This window comes from Malaclemys terrapin, chromosome 8 (assembly GCF_027887155.1).
Source record: "Malaclemys terrapin pileata isolate rMalTer1 chromosome 8, rMalTer1.hap1, whole genome shotgun sequence".
Lineage (NCBI taxonomy): Eukaryota > Metazoa > Chordata > Testudines > Emydidae > Malaclemys > Malaclemys terrapin.
Genome location: NC_071512.1, coordinates 36,130,120 through 36,151,040, shown reverse-complemented (window position 1 = coordinate 36,151,040; position 20,921 = coordinate 36,130,120). Strand labels below are relative to the sequence as shown.

At 49.7% G+C, this 20,921-nt stretch overlaps 1 protein-coding gene across 1 annotated transcript in view; it reads right to left on the bottom strand.

Annotated features, from left to right (window-relative positions):
- The window catches only part of PSD2 (pleckstrin and Sec7 domain containing 2), a 146,786-nt gene that overhangs the window by 24,246 nt on the left and 101,619 nt on the right, over positions 1-20,921 (bottom strand). Inside the window, exons 7-9 of the mRNA XM_054037678.1 lie at positions 20,380-20,438; positions 7,367-7,456; positions 5,096-5,139 (exon numbers count right to left, since the gene is read on the bottom strand). Of these exons, the coding sequence (XP_053893653.1) occupies positions 5,096-5,139; positions 7,367-7,456; positions 20,380-20,438 (193 nt within the window). The remainder of the gene's footprint in view (positions 1-5,095; positions 5,140-7,366; positions 7,457-20,379; positions 20,439-20,921) is intronic.

The window sequence follows — 20,921 nt, the reverse complement described above, 5'->3', positions numbered from 1 at the left end:
TGAAGGGTCAAATTCTCCTCTCGTGAGCACTGCTGCAGCCCTGTTGACTTGAATGGCACTGAACTGGGCATAACGGCGAGAAGCTTTTGACAGCCCGTGATTGTTCTCATTCCAGCTTTGTGACATTACTTAGTCAAACAGGAGACTGGCCGTTCATGTGGGTATCAAACATCCCCAGAAACATCATGGTTAATGCTAAGAAAGCATATGTGGAAGGGAGATTCAGCCTCATGCTTCAGGGCTTGGGCCCGCTATTAGAGACCTGGGTGAGATCTAATGTGGGAGGCAAATTACCCCAAATCAGCTACTGTGGGATTCTTACACCTTCCGTGGAAGCATCTGGGTACTAGACTAGACAGCTCTCCGGGCTGGTGTAGAGTGGGCTGGAGAACATGGGGCTAGGCCCACCTGATTATAGAATGAGGCCCACTGGAGAGCAGAAGGTGACTGGAGCAAGAGGAATGAAAGCCAAGCTCACGTGGTGATGGAGCCCAGCTGGAGAAAGGGCTGCAGAGAGTCGAACAGGACACTCAGAGGAAGGAAAGCTCTCCAGGCAGGAGGCCCTGGGAGAGACCTTGATGGAAGGAGGGACTGGGAAAGTTCTCCACACAGGGAGGCATGGGAAAAATCTTGACTAACCCGGGAAGTGATTGCGGGGTCTACACTGCAATTAAAGACCTATAGCTGGACTGGGTCAGCTGACTCGGGGCTTGTGATATGGGGCTATAAAATTGTGGTGTAGCTGTTTGGGCTTGGGCTGGAGCCCAGGCTCTGGGACCACCCCAGAACAGCCAGTGCCTAAATGGCACAACTGGGCCCACTACAAATTAGCCTGGGGCCATATCAGAGTTCAAATGTAAGCTATGCAATAATGGGCAAAAAGAGATTTCAGCTAGCAGGGATGTCACCAGGGCATCAATGTATAAGAACATCAGAACCTAAGAATGACCACACTGGGTCAGAGCAAAGGTCCATCTAGCCCAGTGTCCTATCTTCCAACAGTGGCCAGTGCCAATTGCTCCAGAGGGCATGAACAGAACAGGTGATCATCGAGTGAAGTATCTGTCTCCTCCAATGGCTGGCCTGCTAAGGGCCAGAAGTCTGGGCTCCTCTAGCGAATGGCCAATGCCTTATTGTCATTGCACCAAGGGGTGTCATGGGGGCACTGGAGCTTGTGGTCAGGGTGGGGGCATGGCATTTGTGCCCACTACATTTCTCACATGGACCTCACGTCTCCCCTTCCAGGGGCTGGGTGGATCTACTTGGATGTGATAGTGTGTATTGCACTAACACTCTTGTGAGGCACTGTGGAGAGGGGGCTAGCTAAGGGCATGGGCAGAGGGGGTCAAGTGCCCAGAGTGTGGGGAGTGACCTGGTTGGGTATCTGACTCGTCTGGATCTCTGAGAATGCAGCAGGTATCCTGGCTCAGGGGGTCTATGTCACCCATGTGAGTGTCTGTGCTCAGCAGTGTGATCCCTGCTCCAGGCAGTACTTGTGTTAGTGCTAAGGAACCTAGAGGTCTCTCATGTTGCAACCAGCTTGTCTGCAATAAAGCAAGGAGCCCTGCAGCCAGGCAGCATCTGCCTCCTCTTCCTCCAGGGTCTCAGGCTGATACAGAGAGAGGAAGGAAAAGAGGTCATGGAAATGGGGGGTGAAGGGGTGGGAGGAAGAGATCTATGAAGTACCAGCTAAATCGGGCGGGAACTGAATTGCCCCAGCCTTTAGAAGGCTGCTGCCTGGGGGCTCTGTTCTCCCTACTCACGGTGTTCAGGAGAGGCTGTGCGCATGGTAATCCAGCGTTTTGCAATAACACGATAATCGCTTCCCTGTTTTCAGCTGAACTAGCTGCACTTTCTCTGAACTCTCTTATATAAAATTTCCTGCCAGATGCCAGTGCATTAGAGCAGCCCTAGTGGAGCTAGAGGGCTCCCTCTAGTGGCTGATTTACAACAATACTCTGGCTTTGCTGACCATTGCCTGCAATGAAGTTGATCTGGTTGCATTAGCCTGGTGGGATTTCTCTCTCTCTCATTTATTTAGGATGGGATTTTCAAAAGCACCTAATGGAGTTCAGAGCATAATTTCCATTGATAATCATTGAATACTTTGTGGGATAGGGCCAGCTACATAAGAACAGCCATACTGGGTCAGACCAAAGGTCCATCTAGCCCAGTGTCCTGTCTTCCAACAGTGGCCCATGCCAGATGCTTCAGAGGAGTGAATAGAATAGTGCAATTATCAAGTGATCCATCCCCTGCCATTCAGTTCCAGGTTTAGAACTGGCAGACAGAGGTTTAGGAAGACCCAAGCATGGGGTTGCCTCCCTGACCATTTTGGCTAATAGTCACGACTTTATCTAATTCATTTAAAATTCCAGATATACTTCTGGCCATCACAACATCCCCTGGCAATGAGTTCCACAGGCTGACTGTGCGTTGTGTGGAGAAGTCCTTCCTTATGCACTTCCAACAGTCTCATCAGCAGTGCAGGGCAAAAATTTTCTCATTAAACTTTTTTTGGGGAAAAAGACTAAGATTCGACAGCACTACAACATTTTGTGAATTCATCTTGGTTTCTCCAAATTGTTCATTTAGGAAAAACTTTTTTTTCCTGGTTTGAAATGACTTTTGTGTCACCATTTCCTAGAATTTTATTTCTGAAAAATTCAGAATTATTAAAAAATGGTCAAAATCCAAACAAAATATCTTGTTTCACCCAAAACAATTTCCCCCCATGACTTTTCAATGCACCAATTTTTTTAAAATAAATATTTTCCGTCTAAGGCAAAATGATTTCTCTCCACCCAACTTTTTTGAAATTGCCAACAAACTGAAAAATCCATTATTCACCCAGCTCTACTCATCACCCCATTGCTTTTCAGGAAAAATAAAACCAGACAAAACATTCTCCAGTGTAGCCAGGCAACTGCAAGGCATGTGCAACTGGTGCTGGGAAATGGAACCTCTCGGCCACAAGTCACTTGTGCGCATCTGGCTCCAGCTGGTAGTGACCATCTGATGACCACTTTGTGAAATGACTTAGTGGGTCTCAGTCCAGTTCCTGATACATAGGTGGGTGCATCATAAACACAACCACCGCCAGAGGCGAATTAGGGGTTTGTGGGGCCCTTGGGCCAGTGCAAGTGGGGGTCCCTCCCCATCCCCACCACCTGTAGTCCTCCCCACTCCTCCTGGTGCTCCTGCTGAGGAAATGGGGTTGCCCCACCCCCGCTCCCACCCAGCATTCTGTGCCCAGACTCTGCTCCCCAGCAGGATCACTGGGTGGGTGGAGCGGGTTGGAGCATGGTGGTACCCATTTTTCCAGGGGGCCCACAATTGGCCAGAGCCCCTGGGCACGGGCCCTGTCAGCCCAGCGGCTAGTCCGCTACTGACTACCACATTTGGTAATAAACTGGCTCCATAGAGAGACCAGGGACCGAATGGGCCAGAATGAAAAAAGGTCTCTCCTGAAGGACAAAGCGGGCGGGCTGCCCAGAACGTAGCAGATCTGTGTGTAAATAAAGGGGTTGCTGCTAGAGTAAGAAGAATCCTAAACACACATGTTTTTTATTTTTATTTTTTAAAGGATGTGGCAAGACCCACTTCATGGCTCACTTGATTCAGGCCCATCAACCGACACATGAGGTTTCAAGGCGAGGCCAGTGCACCCTGAAGAGTGTATTTCTAGCACAGCTGTTCCACCCCACCTCCACCTTGGACAGCTAATATTTATATGCAAAGGATCTTCCCTGTTTCTATCTTGGCTGTTTTTTACCTAATACCCACATCCCCTTCAGACATGCGAGTTTCTAATGGGAAAGCAACCAAGGCTTGGCTTACTGAGCAATATATGATTCTCTTCCTTTTTTCAATTACATTGTTTGAGTAGCTTGTACAGTAAATTTCCATAATCAACCGACTGTGTGCATTGTAATGGACTGGATGACATTGTGCTCAGGGGGTTGCAGCAATAATTAATCCTGGTGGAAGGGAGGTAGATAAGTTCTGGTTTCAGCAGCTGTGCATGTTTTCCACCTGGCCCCATGGTGGCTCTTGATGGGACGTCATCCTGAGCTTGTTTCTGTTAGTTAATCCCTGGGGACAACTGCACCGGGAGTGAGCGCTGCACACACCACCCGCCACTACCCGGTATTAATGGCCTGATTTGCAGTGTTGCCGCGGGCTCTCAATGCCCATCAAAGACCACTGGAGCTGCACAAGCTAAGGACTTCTGAAAAATCAGGCTACAACTGCATCAATACAAGAGGCATCTGGAATGGGAGGGGTCAGAAGGCCAAGACCAATGGGATGGGGATGAGCTGGTGCTTAGCAGAGGATGAGACAGGAGGTCTGGAAAAAGAGACGAGATTTGTAATGGGCCTTCCATGACCAGAACCATGCACCTCCGTGGAGCCTCCCTGAGGCCAATGGGCCTCGGGGAGCCAACCGCCCGCAGCTCATTGCAGGAGTGGGGCCTAATGTTGTAAACAGATGGAGTTTAAACCAGGTAAAGGGACTGGGGCTGGAGTTAAGGTTTTGCAAAATTGTTATTATTATTATTATTGGAGATGATAAGGATGACATTGCTGACCACGGTAATTATGGTATTAATTGCTCTGAGGCATATCACTGGCCCTCATGGGATGCTCATGGGTGCCTTCTGCACATGTGTGATACAGAAATAAACCCACCCACCAACAGGGACAGGCGGACTGGTCAAAGCCCAGCTTCTGAACTGAGCAGTGAATGTTTATCGTACTGGGGAGCTCACATCTTGTTTCCTTGGCGTGACAGTCACCCCTCCACATGCAGATACGTCAGATACTCCAGCAAGGCGGTGTACCTCTAAAGGGGTAAAATCCCCCCTATGCAGAGGGCCAATGCTATGCCTTACCTGGTGCCTATGCCTTGCGCTGGCCCTAAATGGGGTTGAATTTCACCTGTTCAGAGGCATACGTCCTTTCTGGAGCATTACCAGTCTCTGCGTATGTTAATACTGCACTTTCCTGAAGCTTCTTGAGCTAATGATCCAAGAGCCGTCAGCTGCTTTGAAAGAGACCTTTCGGGTTAGAGGGCACTGAAAAATGATACTTACATGGCCCACTCCAGCTTCTCATTTTTGATTGAGTTATACAGCGTCTGAAACAAGAGCACAATATTAGCTCTTAGCAGCTTCTCCAGGCAATGGGTCCCATTTTTGGACACCTCCCAGGTGAATGCCCTTTATACGGCCTGTGGTGCAAAGTGCTTTCAGAGAGATGCTTGGTTATGGCCCTGTTACAGGAGAGCTGTTTGGAATAGAGGAGCAGTCACCATTTTCACAGGCCTGACTTTTATTTTTCCTGGTGGTTGCTCCACCCTCACTCCACCCCGAGGCCCTGCCCCTTCCCCTGAGGCCACGCCCTCACTCCACCTCTTCCCACTCCTGCTCTGCCCCTTCCCCACCCCGAGGGCCTACCCTCACTCTGCCTCTTCCTGCCCCACCGCCTCCCGCAAGGCACCCCGCCCACCTACTGCTCACTGCTCTCCACCCTCCGGCGAATGCCTCCTGCCAGCCACCAAACAGCTGGTCCACGGATGCGGTGCTGGTGGATGCTGAGCACTCGGTATTTTTTTTCCATGGGTACTTGAGCGCCGGAGCACCCATGGAGTCAGCACCTATGACCATTGTGACGGCAGGGCCGCCCAGAGGTGGGGGCAGGTGGGGCAATTTGCCTCAGCCCCCGGGCCCCATAGGGGCCCCCACAAGAATATAGTATTCTATAGTATTGCAACTTTTTTTTATGGAAGGGGCCCCCGAAATTGCTTTGCCCCAGGCCCCTGAATCCTCTGGGTGGCCCTGTGTGACAGTGCCTCTCTTGCAGGCATGTGGTGACGCTGGTGTAGGCAAGGGGTAACTGCAGTTCTGTTCAGAGGGGAGCAGCTTTCATTGGACTTCAGGCATGTTACGGGGTGTCACAGTCCCCATAGGGGCTGAAGGAGTTTAATACCTCCCTGCCTCCCCCAAAGGGCGAGAGCACGACTGGGATGCTGGCATTTGGAAGGGAGGTGTCAAGGATTCTCTGGGCAGGGACAGACTCCTGGTGATTGTGAATTCCCTGCTGCACAAGTCAGCAGCTGTGCCGGGAAGGCCAGCCCTGCTTTAGGGTCCTGTGTCCCAAGCTGTGACCTTTGTTCCTACAGCACTGGCTACATCTCTGAACTGGAGCGATTCCTGCATGAACTCCTGCCTTCTCAGAGACTGTTGGAAGGCTCCCCGCCCAAGGCGAGGGGTGGGCGTTTGGAATGACCCACATCCAAGAGGGGAATCCCCACAGAGCCCGTCTGAGCCATGGTTACACTGCAATTCCCACTGGTAGAGCTGCACCTACTGGGACGTACAGGTTTGAAAGATCCTACTGTAGATGAGACTTCAGAGGGGAAGGCGGTGTCTGCAGTAGGGAATTTTAGACCAGAATTCCCATTGCTATCACTACTAGCTTAGCCATGGGTGGAAGGTTTGTCTGTAATTCCCTACTGCAGGGGTAGTCACTAGGCTAGTGCCTTAAACACAGGCGACCTGCATTCTCCTCCTGGTAAGTCTCTCTGTGCTTCACGCTCCCAATCTGTGAAATGGGCAGTGATGTGTAACAGCCTCGCTGGGGTGCTGGGTGACAGGACTAGCTAGCACTTTGTAAAGGCCAAAGTAGTGTTAAGGCAGAGCTGTGCCAGCAGCTGGGTGAGACCTAAGGAATTCCTGGCTCTCTTTTCTGGGCAGAACCTACTAGGAGCTCCGAATACAGGGTTGGGTTCACTGGCAGGGAATGTAATAAGGGGAACTGAAGCCCCCTATTATTTTGGGTGCATTGCTCTGTGTTCAGATGCAGTGGCGCTGTGGGCTACGTAACTACTGAGACAGACAGCTACACTTTGGTACACTTCGAGGACAGTGAGAAATCACAGAGTACAAACAAAAATAGATCCGTTTTCTGGCACCAGAAAACGGACATATTCTGACATGCCAAGTTATCACAAGATTCTTGTGCTTTCTTAGTTTAGCTAAGACTGCTGCAAAGCTTCGACACTACCCTGGAAGGAAAACGGAAGGTACATTTGGACTCTGACGGTCAGGACCACCAGAAATAACAGTGGTAAGGGCCTGAGGTGAGGAATCAAGCTAGCCATGTTCTATTCCTTTGCTTTGTATGAGACTCTTTGCCTTTCTGTTTGGGTCCTCTCCTACCTATGGGCTATTCAAATTATCAGCTCTTCAGGGCAGCGACTGTCTCTCATTATGTGTATGTACAGTGCCTAGCACAATGGGCCTGCCTTGGAGATGGTGCCTTTAAGTGCCACCCTAATAACACTAACATTGATATCGCATTACCTTCAGCAGATCCTTTGCAAAGTCCTTCCCATCATTTAAGCCATCCAGGTTTGCTATAAATTGTTGGCATGACATCTTCTTTCCAATATTCTGCAATGCAAAGAAACAGAGCCTTAAACCCCTGGATAGCTCCCAGTTTTATCAAACTGCTTTGAGCAACTGATTGTGGACCTGATCCAAGATCCTAACGCTGAACACCCGTGAATGTTGTAGCTCCTCTCTTCTACAGAGGTTTTTCTGTCAGGCTCATCGCTGTAGTATCTGATGTTTGCAATCTGAACCTGGCTCCACATTTTTCAAATCTAACCCTCCCACACACACCAATTGGGCAGTGTTCCCAATCCAAATCTGGAGCCAGCCTTCTAACATGGGCTTACCTCTGGCAATCACACATTACTGAATCCAAATTGAGGGTCCGACACAACAGCCGAGTCACAAAACCCAAGCCCAGGTGCCCCTACTATAGTAAATAACACTGGGCTAGTTTCCCTGGAGCCAAAGTAGCACAGAGTGGCTGTGAAGTACTGTGAAGTGTCTGATTGAGGGGCTGGGTGGGTTATTTTTAGCAATTTTTATGTAGATGTCCAAAAATCATGGGGGTTCTCTTGGTCTACTCTGGAGTGAGTACTGTAATGTATATATAGTATGTACTGTAAAGAGCGATCTGTTTGTAACGTTCCCAAGGCTGCTTTCACGTCAGACAGTTTCAAACAATTCTACGTTGAAGTGCACTAGGGAACCTTTAGTGAACACCAGCAGGGTCAACACAGACCAATTAATGAGCAACATGTTTGTGCGAAATCATACTCCCCCAGTCCACATTACTGTTCCGTGTAGACAAGCCCTTGACACAAGTACCCAGTTCTGGTGTCTTTCCAGTATTTCTTGGATAAACACTGCTTTCATTGGCTTTGTACTGGGGGTGTTTTTCAGTTAACACCTAAAACCACAAGCCTGAATAGGGCTTTGCTATACTATCAAAGTAGTTAAAGCCAGCACCCATCCTGGGATGGAGTGAGAGGGGTGGCTCAGGGATGAGGAACTACTGTATTCACCACGGTGCAAGAGGAGAGCACAGGGACTGTCATCCAGAAGGACAGCAATGATGGCTTGTTGTGTGTATCTGTGGGACCCTGCTTACAGTGATGAGGGTGAATCAGTGCAAAGTGAGGTGGGTTCTGGAGGTCGACAGGGTGGAAAAGAAACTCGAAAAACAAATGAAACAAGCACCTCCCCCCCAACCCAAGAAATGCTCCCCATGCACTAGAAATGAACCCTCAATTGGCGTGAAAGCCCATCAAATAGCAAAGGAGGCCAACTGGGAATGTGCTGACTCCCTGGCAGTGTTTATCACTGTGCACAGCCTTCACCACTCCACAGCACTGGTTGCTTTCAGCGCTGATGCCGCTTTGTCCCATATCACTAGCTAACACCATGTGGGCAGGCTTTGAGATTAACACGGCTAGCTTTGCCCCCTGCTGCCCCATTAACTGCGGTTGAATTGAGGACACGTTTCTCTCTGAGCGGCTCTGGTTGCTGGTGCCACATTTGAATGACTCTGTCTGATATTCCCAATTATGCAGACTATCACTAGCAAGGTCTGGATTAGTCAACACCCAGGGGAGGTCAGGGAGGAGAGCAATAAAGCGCTGTAACAAATCTGCAGCCTCCTAGGGCTTTGCAGTCAACACGGTGGCTATGCAGAACTCCCCGGCAGCCGCAGAAACACAACTCACTCTTCCAAAAGGACAAGCCAACCTTCGCAAAGGTGGGGGCCTACATTCAGGCCCCCTCAGTACATATTCATGGAATTTAATAGAGCCTGATTTTTCCAAACAGACGACCACCCAGCAGCCCCTATTGAAGTCTGAGCTAATACTGAAAATCAGGGATCTTATTTAGAAGCCTAACTATAGACACACATATTATAAAGTCTTGCCACGTCCCTGCTAATGAGTTAACTCTGGGCAGCCTAGGAGCTAGAACGCAAAGTGAAGCAGTGCTGTTTCTCTCCAGTAGAGGTCAGTGGAACTCATGCCCACTTGCTAGCCAGGGTATGGCAGTGTTACAAGCCGCCACCTTAACAGAATGGTGTGGATGGAGCTTGGGGGAGAAGCATAACAGACCAACAATGGACCTCCAAGAGAGGGACCTGGTGCTGGTGACCCTGAGGTGTTGAATATCCTCACCCAGGGAGGGGACGAATGTCTTCGCCCACTGGGGGAGGTACCAAGTATCCTTGAATCAGCTAGTGGAGTTTCTGTCTATTCTTGCTTGTATGCACAAATAGCCCGGTTCCAGCACGGAGCAGTGCTGAGGAAAGCAACCATTTTCCGAGCTAGGCAAAGGGATGAACACATACCACTGCTATGTCCCCTAGGCCAGGCTCCCATCAACATTAACTAGTACGGAACTGCTCATTAAATCTCTCCAGCATAATGGGCCAGCATTATCCCTGGTGTCATTGGGTTCTCCTGCCACTGAACAGTGCTTGCTCATAGCAGTGTGAGATCCCTGCCTCTTTAGAGTCCCTGAGCCGAGGTCAGATGGATGCTAACACCACTTGTGGTTTGTTTCCTTTAGAGATAAGTCATGACCAGAATCCTGAATCCGAATCCCAAAGCTCCAGAGGTGCCTGACATCCAAACCCAGGTTTAATTGTCACACACATCCCCTGTGTTTAGAATGGGATGTAAAAAGCCACCCAGACCCCAAAGACCCTCAACTGTGGAAAAGTTTTGCAGCTGGAACCTATCACTACTTCACAGAAGTTGTTCCACATTCGCAAGGAGTAAACACATGTTGTTGCCGGCAGCATCTTCAGGGGCTGAATGCTCTCATGGAAACCACTCCAAAGGGGTCAGATACTGAACACGGATGCACCGATCGGCTGCAGCTACACTAGAAAAAAACATCATTCAAAATCAGACCAAAGGAGACATTCTTGTGCCACAAGACCCGGTTCAGCAAGATACTTATGCACATCGCTTAATGTGATGCATGGAAGTAGTTCCATTCAATGTGAGCTCTCACACGCTTACAGTTAAGCACTTTCTTATGTACCTTGCTGAATCAGGTTCTCATTGCATAAAGGGTTGCCTGCAGACCTTGGAAAGAGATATTTCCCTGAGCAACTGACTAGCCACATGCACAAGGTCAACTTGCCTTTCTATGAAGCCTCAGGCATTGGCCAATGGCAGAAGGAGGAATCAGGGCAGTGATTACTGCTATGTTCCCCTAGGAGAATGAACTTTTACCCAACACTACATGATCCTGGACACAGGATGAGAAGTGAAAAATCAGGTCTCTGTGTAGCTCACTCATATAGAGTATTCATTTAGAGCTCATACATATAGAGTTACCTCCCTGATGTGTTTGAGATAGATAGATAGATAGATAGATAGATAGATAGGGGCAGCTCCAGGCACCAGCGCCCCAAGCGCGTGACTGGGCTGGCAAGCCGCGGGGGGCAGCCTGCCGGTTGCCGTGAGGGCGGCAGTTAGTCTGCCTTTGGCGGCATGCCTGCGGGAGGGGGCCAATTCCGCGGCTTCGGCAGCAATTTGGCAGCGGGTACGCCAAAGGTGCAGGACCGGCGGACCTCCCGCAGGCATGCCGCCGAAGGCTGCCTCACTGTCGTGCTTGGGGCGGCAAATACATAGAGCCGCCCCTGGGTCTGATTCTGCGCTCACATAGTATTATCCTGGTGTACCTCCACTGGAGCTTTAGCCACATGGTTGTGAGAGTAGAATGAGGCCTAGGCTGCTCAACTTGCACAGTTGGGTAATTAAATGCCAATCCGTCCAAGATGCATGTCTCCAGCATCTGATGCAGTCAAGCATCAGTGACTCCTCCCTGCTTCTCCCGCAGACCTGGTAATATCCCTTGATGAAAGACTGGCTAGGTGTCCTCATTAGGTGGCTCAGCAGGTGACAGAGCTCTGAGCAGGAGGGTTAGCCCAGAGGTTTAGATGAGGAGAGGAAAAGCAAAGGTGCAGTGCAGGCTCCAGATTCAAAAGGCTCCTGACTCAGAAGGAAAATGAGGCATTGCGACATAGCAGGGAGCTGAAGACATTGCAGCTCGCTAAGAGCACTACCCTCCTCGCTTGTCTCTGGGAGGTCTGAGCGCATCTGATGAGCTTTAAAGTGATGCCTGACATTGGTGAACACATCATCCAGAAAGCACAGCATCCTATTATATTCCCGGCCTCTGAAAACTCTTCTCTCTGTGGCTTCACAGCAGGATGTGGCTTAGTTTACACAGATTGATTTCTCAGTGCTCACACATGCTGCCTGGGGCCAGTGAGCTCTGGGGCAGTAAGTATTGGATGAGAGTGGTATGCTCATGAAACCTAGCCTGGGATGGCTGTCAGGAAAGTGTGTAAAGTAGGATGTCACTATGGAAGTGACACCACAATCCCTTGCAGACCAGTCATAGTCACCAAGTGGCACTACGTGGTTGTGACGCTGGCAGACCAGGTGCCAGCTCATACCAAGGTCCCCATGTCTCCACTGGACACTAAGAGATGCACAGCTGGAATCTGTCTGGCTCACCTGGTGGTAGAATAGGTATCTGAATCATAAGCAAGTGTTTGGACTCTATTGAATGCTCGTGAGCTGCTGCCTGCATTAATCTCACTTGTAATGTCTGCGTTCCATAGGGTAATGTAATGTTTGAGTGGCTGTATTGTGAGCCTCTCTGACTGTCTGAATCGCCAGACGGGAGAGGGAATTTAATTAGTGTGAAGAGTTGCTCTTCTACAGAAATTATTAGCTCCCTCCCCCGTGAAAGAGGAGACCCCTCGATACCAGATGGGCTTGGATTGGATCTTACAACTGGAAACTCCCCACATCTGGACTGAGAAACCATCAACAAAAGGACTAGAGATTCTGATTGTTTTCTGCTCTCCTTCCCATGAACATGAGTCCTGCAAGTGGATTTCTCCCATCAGCTGAGATTGCAGCTCAGAGTCCATGGCAGGAGGGGGATAATAAACCCCAAACCAAAGGAACTAAGGATCTCTCTGCTGCTTGGACTCAGGGTGTGTGTGTGGGGAAAAGGGGGCAAAGTGTTTCTAGGCATGAGCAAGAGATCCCCAGCTGCCTAGTCTGGGTTAGCCCTAAAGGTTAAATGGAGCTTGCTGATGATGGAAGCCTCTATTACCTTTCGAAACTTTAGACTGTAACTCATTTGTGTGTCTGTTTGCTGGCTTTAACCTTGTAAATAATGAATCTCCCTTTCCTAGTTAATAAATCTTCATTTAGTTTACTATAAGATTGGCTACATGCTTTGTCTTTGGTATGAGACCTAAAGCACAATTGACCTAGGTTAAGTGACTGGTCCTTTGGGATCAGGAGTAACCTGAATATTGCTGTGATTCTTGGTGTAAGGGGGCATTGATCACAGAGATAAGCCCACCAGGGCGGCAAGACAGACCGGAGAACCCAAGGGGGTGACTGTCTGTGACTCCATGGTAAGGCTTTTAAAGTGCCTGAGGTGCAGCTGCTTGGAGAAATCTAAGTTTAGAACTCAGCCAACTTAGAGTTTGTGCCTGGGTTTGAACAGCCTGCCCTGTGGTTGGTACCCAGTGGCCCTCTGTTCTAGCTGGCATTGCACCATCTCTAACATGCCATTTCTTCTTCACAGCAACTCCCAGAACAGCTGCAGACATGGCAGATTTGGTTCAATGCTGATGTTGAGTTAGAAGGGATGGGATAAAATGGCTGTCTTGGCCTTTGCCAAAATGCTCATGGAAAGCAGTGGAGTTATGCTGATTTACTCCAGCCGAGGATCTGGCTTCTATAGCTCTTTTCAGCAGTAGCTCTGAAAGCATGACACTCCAGCAGGTCAGGATCTTCATCCCCATTTTATAGGTGAGGAAACTGAGGCATAGAACTGGGAAGTGACTTGCTGGAGGTCCCATGGAAAGGTGATGGGCAAGTTGGGACTGGGACTCAGATCTCTGCACTGGACCCTGCTGCCTCCTCAGCAAAAGCACTAGCATCAAAAAGCCTGTGTTGTGTGCAGTGTTCTATTGCACACAGGGAAGGAGAGAAAGATGAAAGAGGGCAGTGAGCCTTGGACGTGTAATTACGGTAACTGCATTTCTCCGTATTGTAAGGGATGATGGGGAAACTCCCCTTCCCTAGGAAATTAGTGAGGTCTTCACCAAGATTAGCATCTCTAAGGAAGAGTTCAGGAGCAGCCTGGGAAATACAGACCCACAGACGTCCTCAAAGGCCATGAGACTGGGGCTCCAGCCACAGAGGGGTTCTCGGCAGCAGCACTCCCTGTGCTGCTTCATGAGAGGCTGAAAGGTTGGGAGGGAAGGATGGATGGGTGTGTGCCTAGTGGATCTAGAGCTATATGGATCCACTGTCCAAACCCCCTTGCTAATGGGGAATGCAGGGGCCATGGATGTTATTTCACCCCGAAGGCTGTGGTAGTCCTGACAAAGTGGCTCTGCTGTCGTGTGGCCTGGGTGCATAGGGATTCCACTCCTTGGAGAACTTCTGTGCATGGTCCATTTACATGGGCTTTGTGCAGGAGTCAGGATTTGGCCCAAGGACTAGTCGGATTTCACTCACAAAGACTGCAATAAACAAAGTGCCTGGATTGCCTCCTACTTTGTTTACACCAGTATGACCTCAGTGTGACTCCACTGAGGTGATGGAGTTACTCCAGATTTACATCTATCTATGGAAAAACTAAATGACACCCAGATACTGAATGATGACTCATATCCAAATCACATCATTGTGCATGCAAATGACTGATTAGGTGAATTAGGCACATTCAATCACCCAGTCTGCTTGCACAACAACGGTGGCTTCTGGTGCAAAGTAGCTGTGTATTTTGCATATGCATTTGCATGCCTAACATTTTGAAAAAAACAGCCCCATTATTTTATGATTCATTAGTTGCTGAGTGCCATTGGTGTGCCACGATGCCACACAAAACCAACCTGAAGAAGGTAGAGTTCCTGCCCCAAACTGCTCACAAGCTAGACTGGAGAAACCAAACCATTTGGACAGAGGGTCCAATCCTGCAGGCTTCACACAGGCAAAACTTTCATTGCTTTCATTAGGGGCTTGGCCTGCATAAAGCTTGCAAGATCAGGCTCTGGCTTCATCAAGCCTAAGCTCAGCCCCTGGATGATGCAGAGGCGAAAGGTCCAATCTCAAAGGGGTGCAGATTTCCTATTGTTTTAACACTGCAGAACTGCCAACCCCAGACAGTCAAAAGTCATGAATCAGGCACCCCAAATCATGAGATTGGCTTAACAATCATGAGATTTTAAAAGAACACTAATGTGGGGGAGGGGATAATTTTTGAGCTTTTAAGGGTTACGTTTTCAAGCTTTGCTCTGCAACCACTTTTTTTCCATGAAAGCTGAGATTATCCTGTCATTACATGACTCCAGGAGCTGTGGCTTTAAGAAAAAAACCACATGAAATATGATGAGGGTTATGATAAAACTGCAAGACGCAGCAACACTGTGATACTTATTCATCATTGTTATGTTTTGGCCAAAAGCCTTGACCCAGGTGTAATAATAACCAGCAGTCATGCACAAGAAGGTTGTGTGGCCATTGCAGACAGAACCCAAGTGGTCTCCTGCATCCTGTAGTTAGCTCCTTTCCAGAAGATCTCAGGAACTGAAGTAGCCAACAGCAAAGTCACATTGTGGTGTTGCCAACTCTCATTCTATCACAAGGCTCCCATTATTTGGTATTTCTCTTAAAGCCCCAGCTACAGGAGTCATGTGATTATGTGACAAACTCAGGTGTCATTACAAAAATATGTTTCAGTTACAGAGAAAACATGACCCAAGTGCGCCCAAGCACTAGTCAATTCCAGGCTCACTGCACTGCACCTGCTCCAGCAACGAGCTGGGGTTAACCCCTTCCAAGCAAGTGGGATTTCACGATCTCTCCCACCTCTCAGCAATGTGCAGTAATATGTTGAAACACGTCTCCATTATGTCAATAAATAACGTCATAGGTGGTGTTACAGCACCTGTAACCAAACAGTTAGGAAGAAGGAGGCAGATCAAATCACATATGCTGCCTCCCTTAGCATTTATTTTAAAATGAGAAATGTCTATGAATCTTCGATTTGTTATTAATGATGTATTTAGAAAGGTCCCTGCCCCTAGAAGACTGTTGTACTGAGTGATTCTTGGTCAAAAGAAGATTTTGACTCATTGAAACCCACTGGAAGGAATGTAGACTGTGGGAAACATTCAACGTGTTTTTAGGGTCTGCTGTGATGGGGTGTCAGAGTGGGTGTTGTGAATATTAGTGAGAGGAACCCAGATGCTAATGCATGATCAATAGCTTTTTAGTTTGAGGAATCCTGTTGCTATTGAAGTCTATGGGAGTTCTGCCACTGATTTCATTCAATAGAAGCGGGACTGGGCCTCTGGAATGTAGCAGGGAATCACCCACCCACCCCAAAAATACATGTAATTCAGATACTTTTTAAACTATATTGTTGTAATGCACAATCACGTAGGTATCCACACACACAAAAGGACTTCTTACACAGGAAAAAACCAAATCAAATGCCAATACTTCAAGCAAAGCACTACAATCACTGCACTTACCACCTGGCAAAGGGTTAAAGAGCAGAAAGAGAGGATCCAGGAGCAGAAGGAGGAAAAAAGGAGGAGAAGAAGGAGAAGAAGAAATTAATGTCACACATGCAGAAAAATATAGAAAAGAACTTCCACAGCGAAGGGAAACCTCCTTAGCCCAGGAAACTCACATTGATCCTCATTTCTACAGCCGATCACAAAATATCAATTGTTGTCCCTGGACAGTTAGAAAAAAAATGTTGCTTTTGAAATTTACGATGAACATTTTCCCTGTGAAAAACCATAAATGCAAGTGTTTTGGCTCTTTGAAAAAATTCCCATTTTCTGTAAAATTTTGGAGGGATTGGTTTTTCATCCAAAAAATTGAATATTTTGACTGAAAGGGAATTTTGTGTTTTGGCTGGAAAGCCATTTTTGGTTGGGGGGAAAAATGCTTTGATGAAAAAGAAAGTAGACCAGTTGTACTCAGTTCAGACAAAGGATTTGTGAGATGTGCTGTTCATGCACAATCCTGTTCCAAATCCAGATTAAAGAGCATGAAACACCATGCTCAGTGCATATTTATTTTCCTGACGGGCATCTGGAAATCTAGCTGGTGACTAATGTAATGCTATCTATGCTATATAGCACATACACTACTCTTGGGAACCTGTGATTTATTAGCCAGTAGGTCAGTCCTGCCAGCCTTGGGAGATCCCAGAATGTTATTTATGGTAGCCTTGTAATGCAGGGCGCTACACGCATTCTATTAGGGACTCTTGCTAACAGAGGGCAATGAGACATTTGCTGTTTGTGCTGCTTCTGTCTCTGTTGCACTGCAATTTCTTTTTTCTCTGTAGCTTATTTTAGATGTAGCTCTGACATCAGGGCTTCGAAACCTCTCTCTTTCTCTAGCATCTAGTCATTGTGCAGCTGGAAGCTTGGCCGTGTCATTGTTAAGCCAAGCGGGGCGCTAGCCGATGGCTTGGATTGGATTCCGAGAAAATTGTTCAGGTTGGTCATGCATTTCAATGTCCTCATGGCAGTGGGGTACCGTAAAGTTGGGCACAGCAGCCCCCCATGGAATACAGCTGAGCGTGGAGCAGAGAAAATGGCACCTGCAATTGCCCCAGCAGATGGGAGGTTGAGGGCGGCCGTGCAACATGCCAGATGCTCTTGTGCTGCTGGGGGCCCAGGGCTAAGCAGGATCTTGCCCATTATTTTTGACCTGTGTCCTGTGTCCCTGTTTAAATATCCTCCTGACTGGCTTATCTGTTTCATGGCAGGCTGAAGCCCTATGGTATGTCAGTTGCTCCTCAGGCCCTTCTCCTGCCCTCTGCTGCAGGATACACCTCCAACCCAGAAAGGGCTGCAACCAGAATTTTCCTAAGGCGGGGGCCCAGAGCTCTTCCTTCCCTGCCCTGCGCCCTGCCCCGTGATCTCTCCCCCACACTCCTCACTACCCTCAGCCACATCCACTCCCCCTCCCTCCAGCTCCGCACACCCCTCACTCCAGCTGCTCAATACCCAGTTCTGAGCTTTTCCCCTCACATTGCCCTGCAGCCAGCTGCAAGCTCTCCCCCCAGCACCAGCCCTGCGCTCTTCCCCCTATGTTGTCCTGCACCCAGCTCTGAGTTCTTCCTGCCCCATACCCAGCCGCAAGCTCCTCCACAACGATACGGTCACGCTGAAGAGCGCCATCCCCACCAGGGGCCAGCCCCATCCTCCTTATGCATCTCCGCTTCCCCAGGAAGCACCAAAAGGATCCAGTCCTCCCACTGTCCTGCAGATTGGGAGTGTCTGGAGCCCCCATCTCCACTTCTCCCCGGGGGCTGGGGATGCCCAAGGCCCCTGGGTGCCAGAAGGGTTGCAAAGGTGGGGTGTCCTACCCACGCAAACGGGGTCATAGTGCCACTCAAATTTAATCCACACCCCCCCATGGCGCCCCGGAGCCCAGACAGCCTTAAACCTCTCTCTCAACCTTATGCAGATCTGTGATTGAACCTGAAAATCCATTTGGCTGCTAGCTCAGTCTAGACTTCTCCAGCCTCACTCCATCTGCAGGACATTATTTCTTTGTCCTCCCAGCCTGAGGGGCAGGAAGAAACCTCCTCTCAGCACATGGGTGAGCGGGCCACAGGGGTGCCTCTGTCAGAATTGCAGCCAAATCTGATCTGGCCCTAAAAACGCACACATTCAAACTAATAATCATCCCATGAGCAGCGTGTGTGTGAAGGAGGGAGCGGCGGGCGCAGCAGAACAGCATCCGAGCGGGCTGCTTGGGCTGTGGCCGTGAGGCCCTATGGATGCCATTGGGGGTAGCGCTCACTCCTCTCCCCCCAGGCTCAGTGGCAGAGGGCGGCTGTGATCCTGCCATCAATGAGCGTTTGCAGCCAGATGGCTCATTCTAGGGGCGGTGCTGGTGCAAACGCCTGGTCCCCACCACCGCACGCTGAGAACATGGGTGTGAGAACTCAACATCCAGCTGGAAGGCCAGAGCAGCAGGCTGGTGACTGCACTCCAGGCGAGCCTGGCCCGCTCCTGGTAACGTCTTGGTCACCCCCCTCACCCCCAGCACCCGCATAGTCCGCTGAGACACGCCGCACTGCACCTACAAGCTCTGCAAGGGGGGCAGCTCAGCTCCCCGCTGGATTCGCCCCACTGAGGAGGGGTTCACACAGGAGCAGGACATGGGGGCTTGCATGCAGAAAGCTAATTAAAGATCTAAGGGCCAGACTGCGCACTGGGGGCACTAAGGAGATGCCTGCCTTTGGAGGCAAAATCCCTTTCCTGGCAAGCCTTGCTATTGCTGGGGGCTAGTGTGTGGGAGGAGCTAGCTCATGGCCACACCTCTCCAGCCCCCTGCCTGGCCCCTAGGCATGACTGCCATCCATGGGGCTGCACAGGGGTAAAGCTGTGCTTGGCCTTTGCCAGTCTATGCATGTGGGGTGAGCAGGCTCTCTGGGCTCACTCTAGGGAAGAGGGAAGTCTGCCCCCCCCCCCCCCCCCAGCGAACCTGGGATTAAAACACAGGGGTAGGGTGACCAAACGTCCTGATTTTATAGGGATAGTCCCAATATTCAGGGCTTTGTCTTATATCGGCGCCTATTGCCCTGCACCCCGTATGCCGATTTCTCAGACTTGCTATCTGGTCCCCCTACCCATGGATGTAGGAAGGCAGGGAATGCTGACGCATGGTGGGAGGGGCCAGGGCCAGTGGCAGCCAGGTGAGCAATTGGCAATGTGGTTCCAACTGTAACAGCTGTGCAGAGCACAGACCTGCATGGGAACAGCCCCTACAGGATCTCCGGAGATCCATGCATGTCAAGGGGAATCCAGGGCCTCAGGTTCTCTCCTCCTAGGAGAGCCAAATCAGGACTGATTTGAGACTCACTGCCCACAGGCATTTCCTCAAGCTGTGCCCCTGTGCGACATACAGGCTTGGGGTCAGATCAGCAAAGCCTTGGGGAGAGACGCTGGGGGCAGACTAACAATGCTGACCACACCCTATGTCCCAGGACCGTGCTCCTGCTGGAGTCAAAGGTAACAGGACCATCCCCTTCATGGGGTAGGACTGGGATGCCAGTCATTTTTCTGTGCATTTCCTGGGCTCCCTGTTTTCAAATGCTACTACCCTACAGTCAGTTAGGTTTCCCCTCTCATACATGGCCTGGCTGTGAAGATGCTCATTTCTGACCATGTGCAGCGCTAGGAATCCTTTGGCACCTGGTGAAATCGCCCTAAATACCCTCTTGCCATTGTCAGACCAGCCTTGCCTCCAATCAGTGGCCTGGGTCCCCTATACCCCGCCGTCCTGCTGCAGCATGCTTTGCTGTGGGAGGTGACTCAATGCATCTCACAGTGCTCAGTGCATGGTGCTGTGTGACATGAGCTGGGTGAGGGAGGATCTCAGTCCAGGTCCTAGCAAGCAGGGATCAGACTTGTGCATGGAGGGAACTCTGCTGAAGTCAATAGAGAACCAGCTGGGGTGAATTTAGCCTCAGGTGCCTCCATTGTAACAACCATCCCCCAATCAATGGCAATATCTCAGCTCACCCCCAGGAGCAAATGGTCAAGGGGAGCCAATGTCCCTCTGCCCCCAGCTCCAGAGGGTCCTTCCCCGGCAGGACAGACTGGGAACAAAGGTACACTGCCACTAACTGGGCTGGACCTGTACCATACCAAAAGGGCCAGATCCTAGCCCCATTGAAGCCAATGGGAGATTTGCCATTGACTTATGTGGGGCTTGACACAAACAGAGGCTCTGTCTCCAGGGCTGTCTTTCAGGCACTGCTGGGCATTCACCTGGCCTGGTCTCAAGAGTGCTCTCTTCTGACCCACCCTGCTTCTCCAGGTACTCCGGCAGCATGGCCCACAGAACGGTAAAGACTTGGGGAGGAAAGAAAGAAGGAACGAGGCCTCGATAAGCTCTACTTACGTGGCCATGAAGATCTGTGTTTAGCAGCATCAGGGCACAGGTCAGTGTATGAATTCCATCTGAAACACACAAAAAATGCAAATGACTCTTAATTAGTGCTCTCCAGACTGTTGTCCTCAGAGCACCTCGACCCCTCTATCATCTCAGCTCCCCCAGTGCAAAGGGGAGACAAACTGTGGCTTTTTGTGAAAGTTTTCATGCTGTTGGATTTAACAATACACTCAGCAGTGCTGCTGGGTCCAATGAGAGGGTATGTAGTGGGCTTGTTACATAAGAACGGCCCTACTGGGTCAGACCAAAGGTCCATATAGCCCAGTATCCTGTCTTCTGACAGTGGCCAATGCCAGGTGCCCCAGCGGGAATGAATAGAACAGGTATCATCAAGTGATCCATCCCCTGTTGCCCATTCCCAGCTTCTGACAAAACCCGAGGCTAGGGACACCATCCCTGCCCATCCTGACTAATAGCCATTGATGAACTTATCCTCCATGAACTTATCTAGTTGTTTTTTGAACCCTGTTATGCTTTTGGCCTTCACAAAA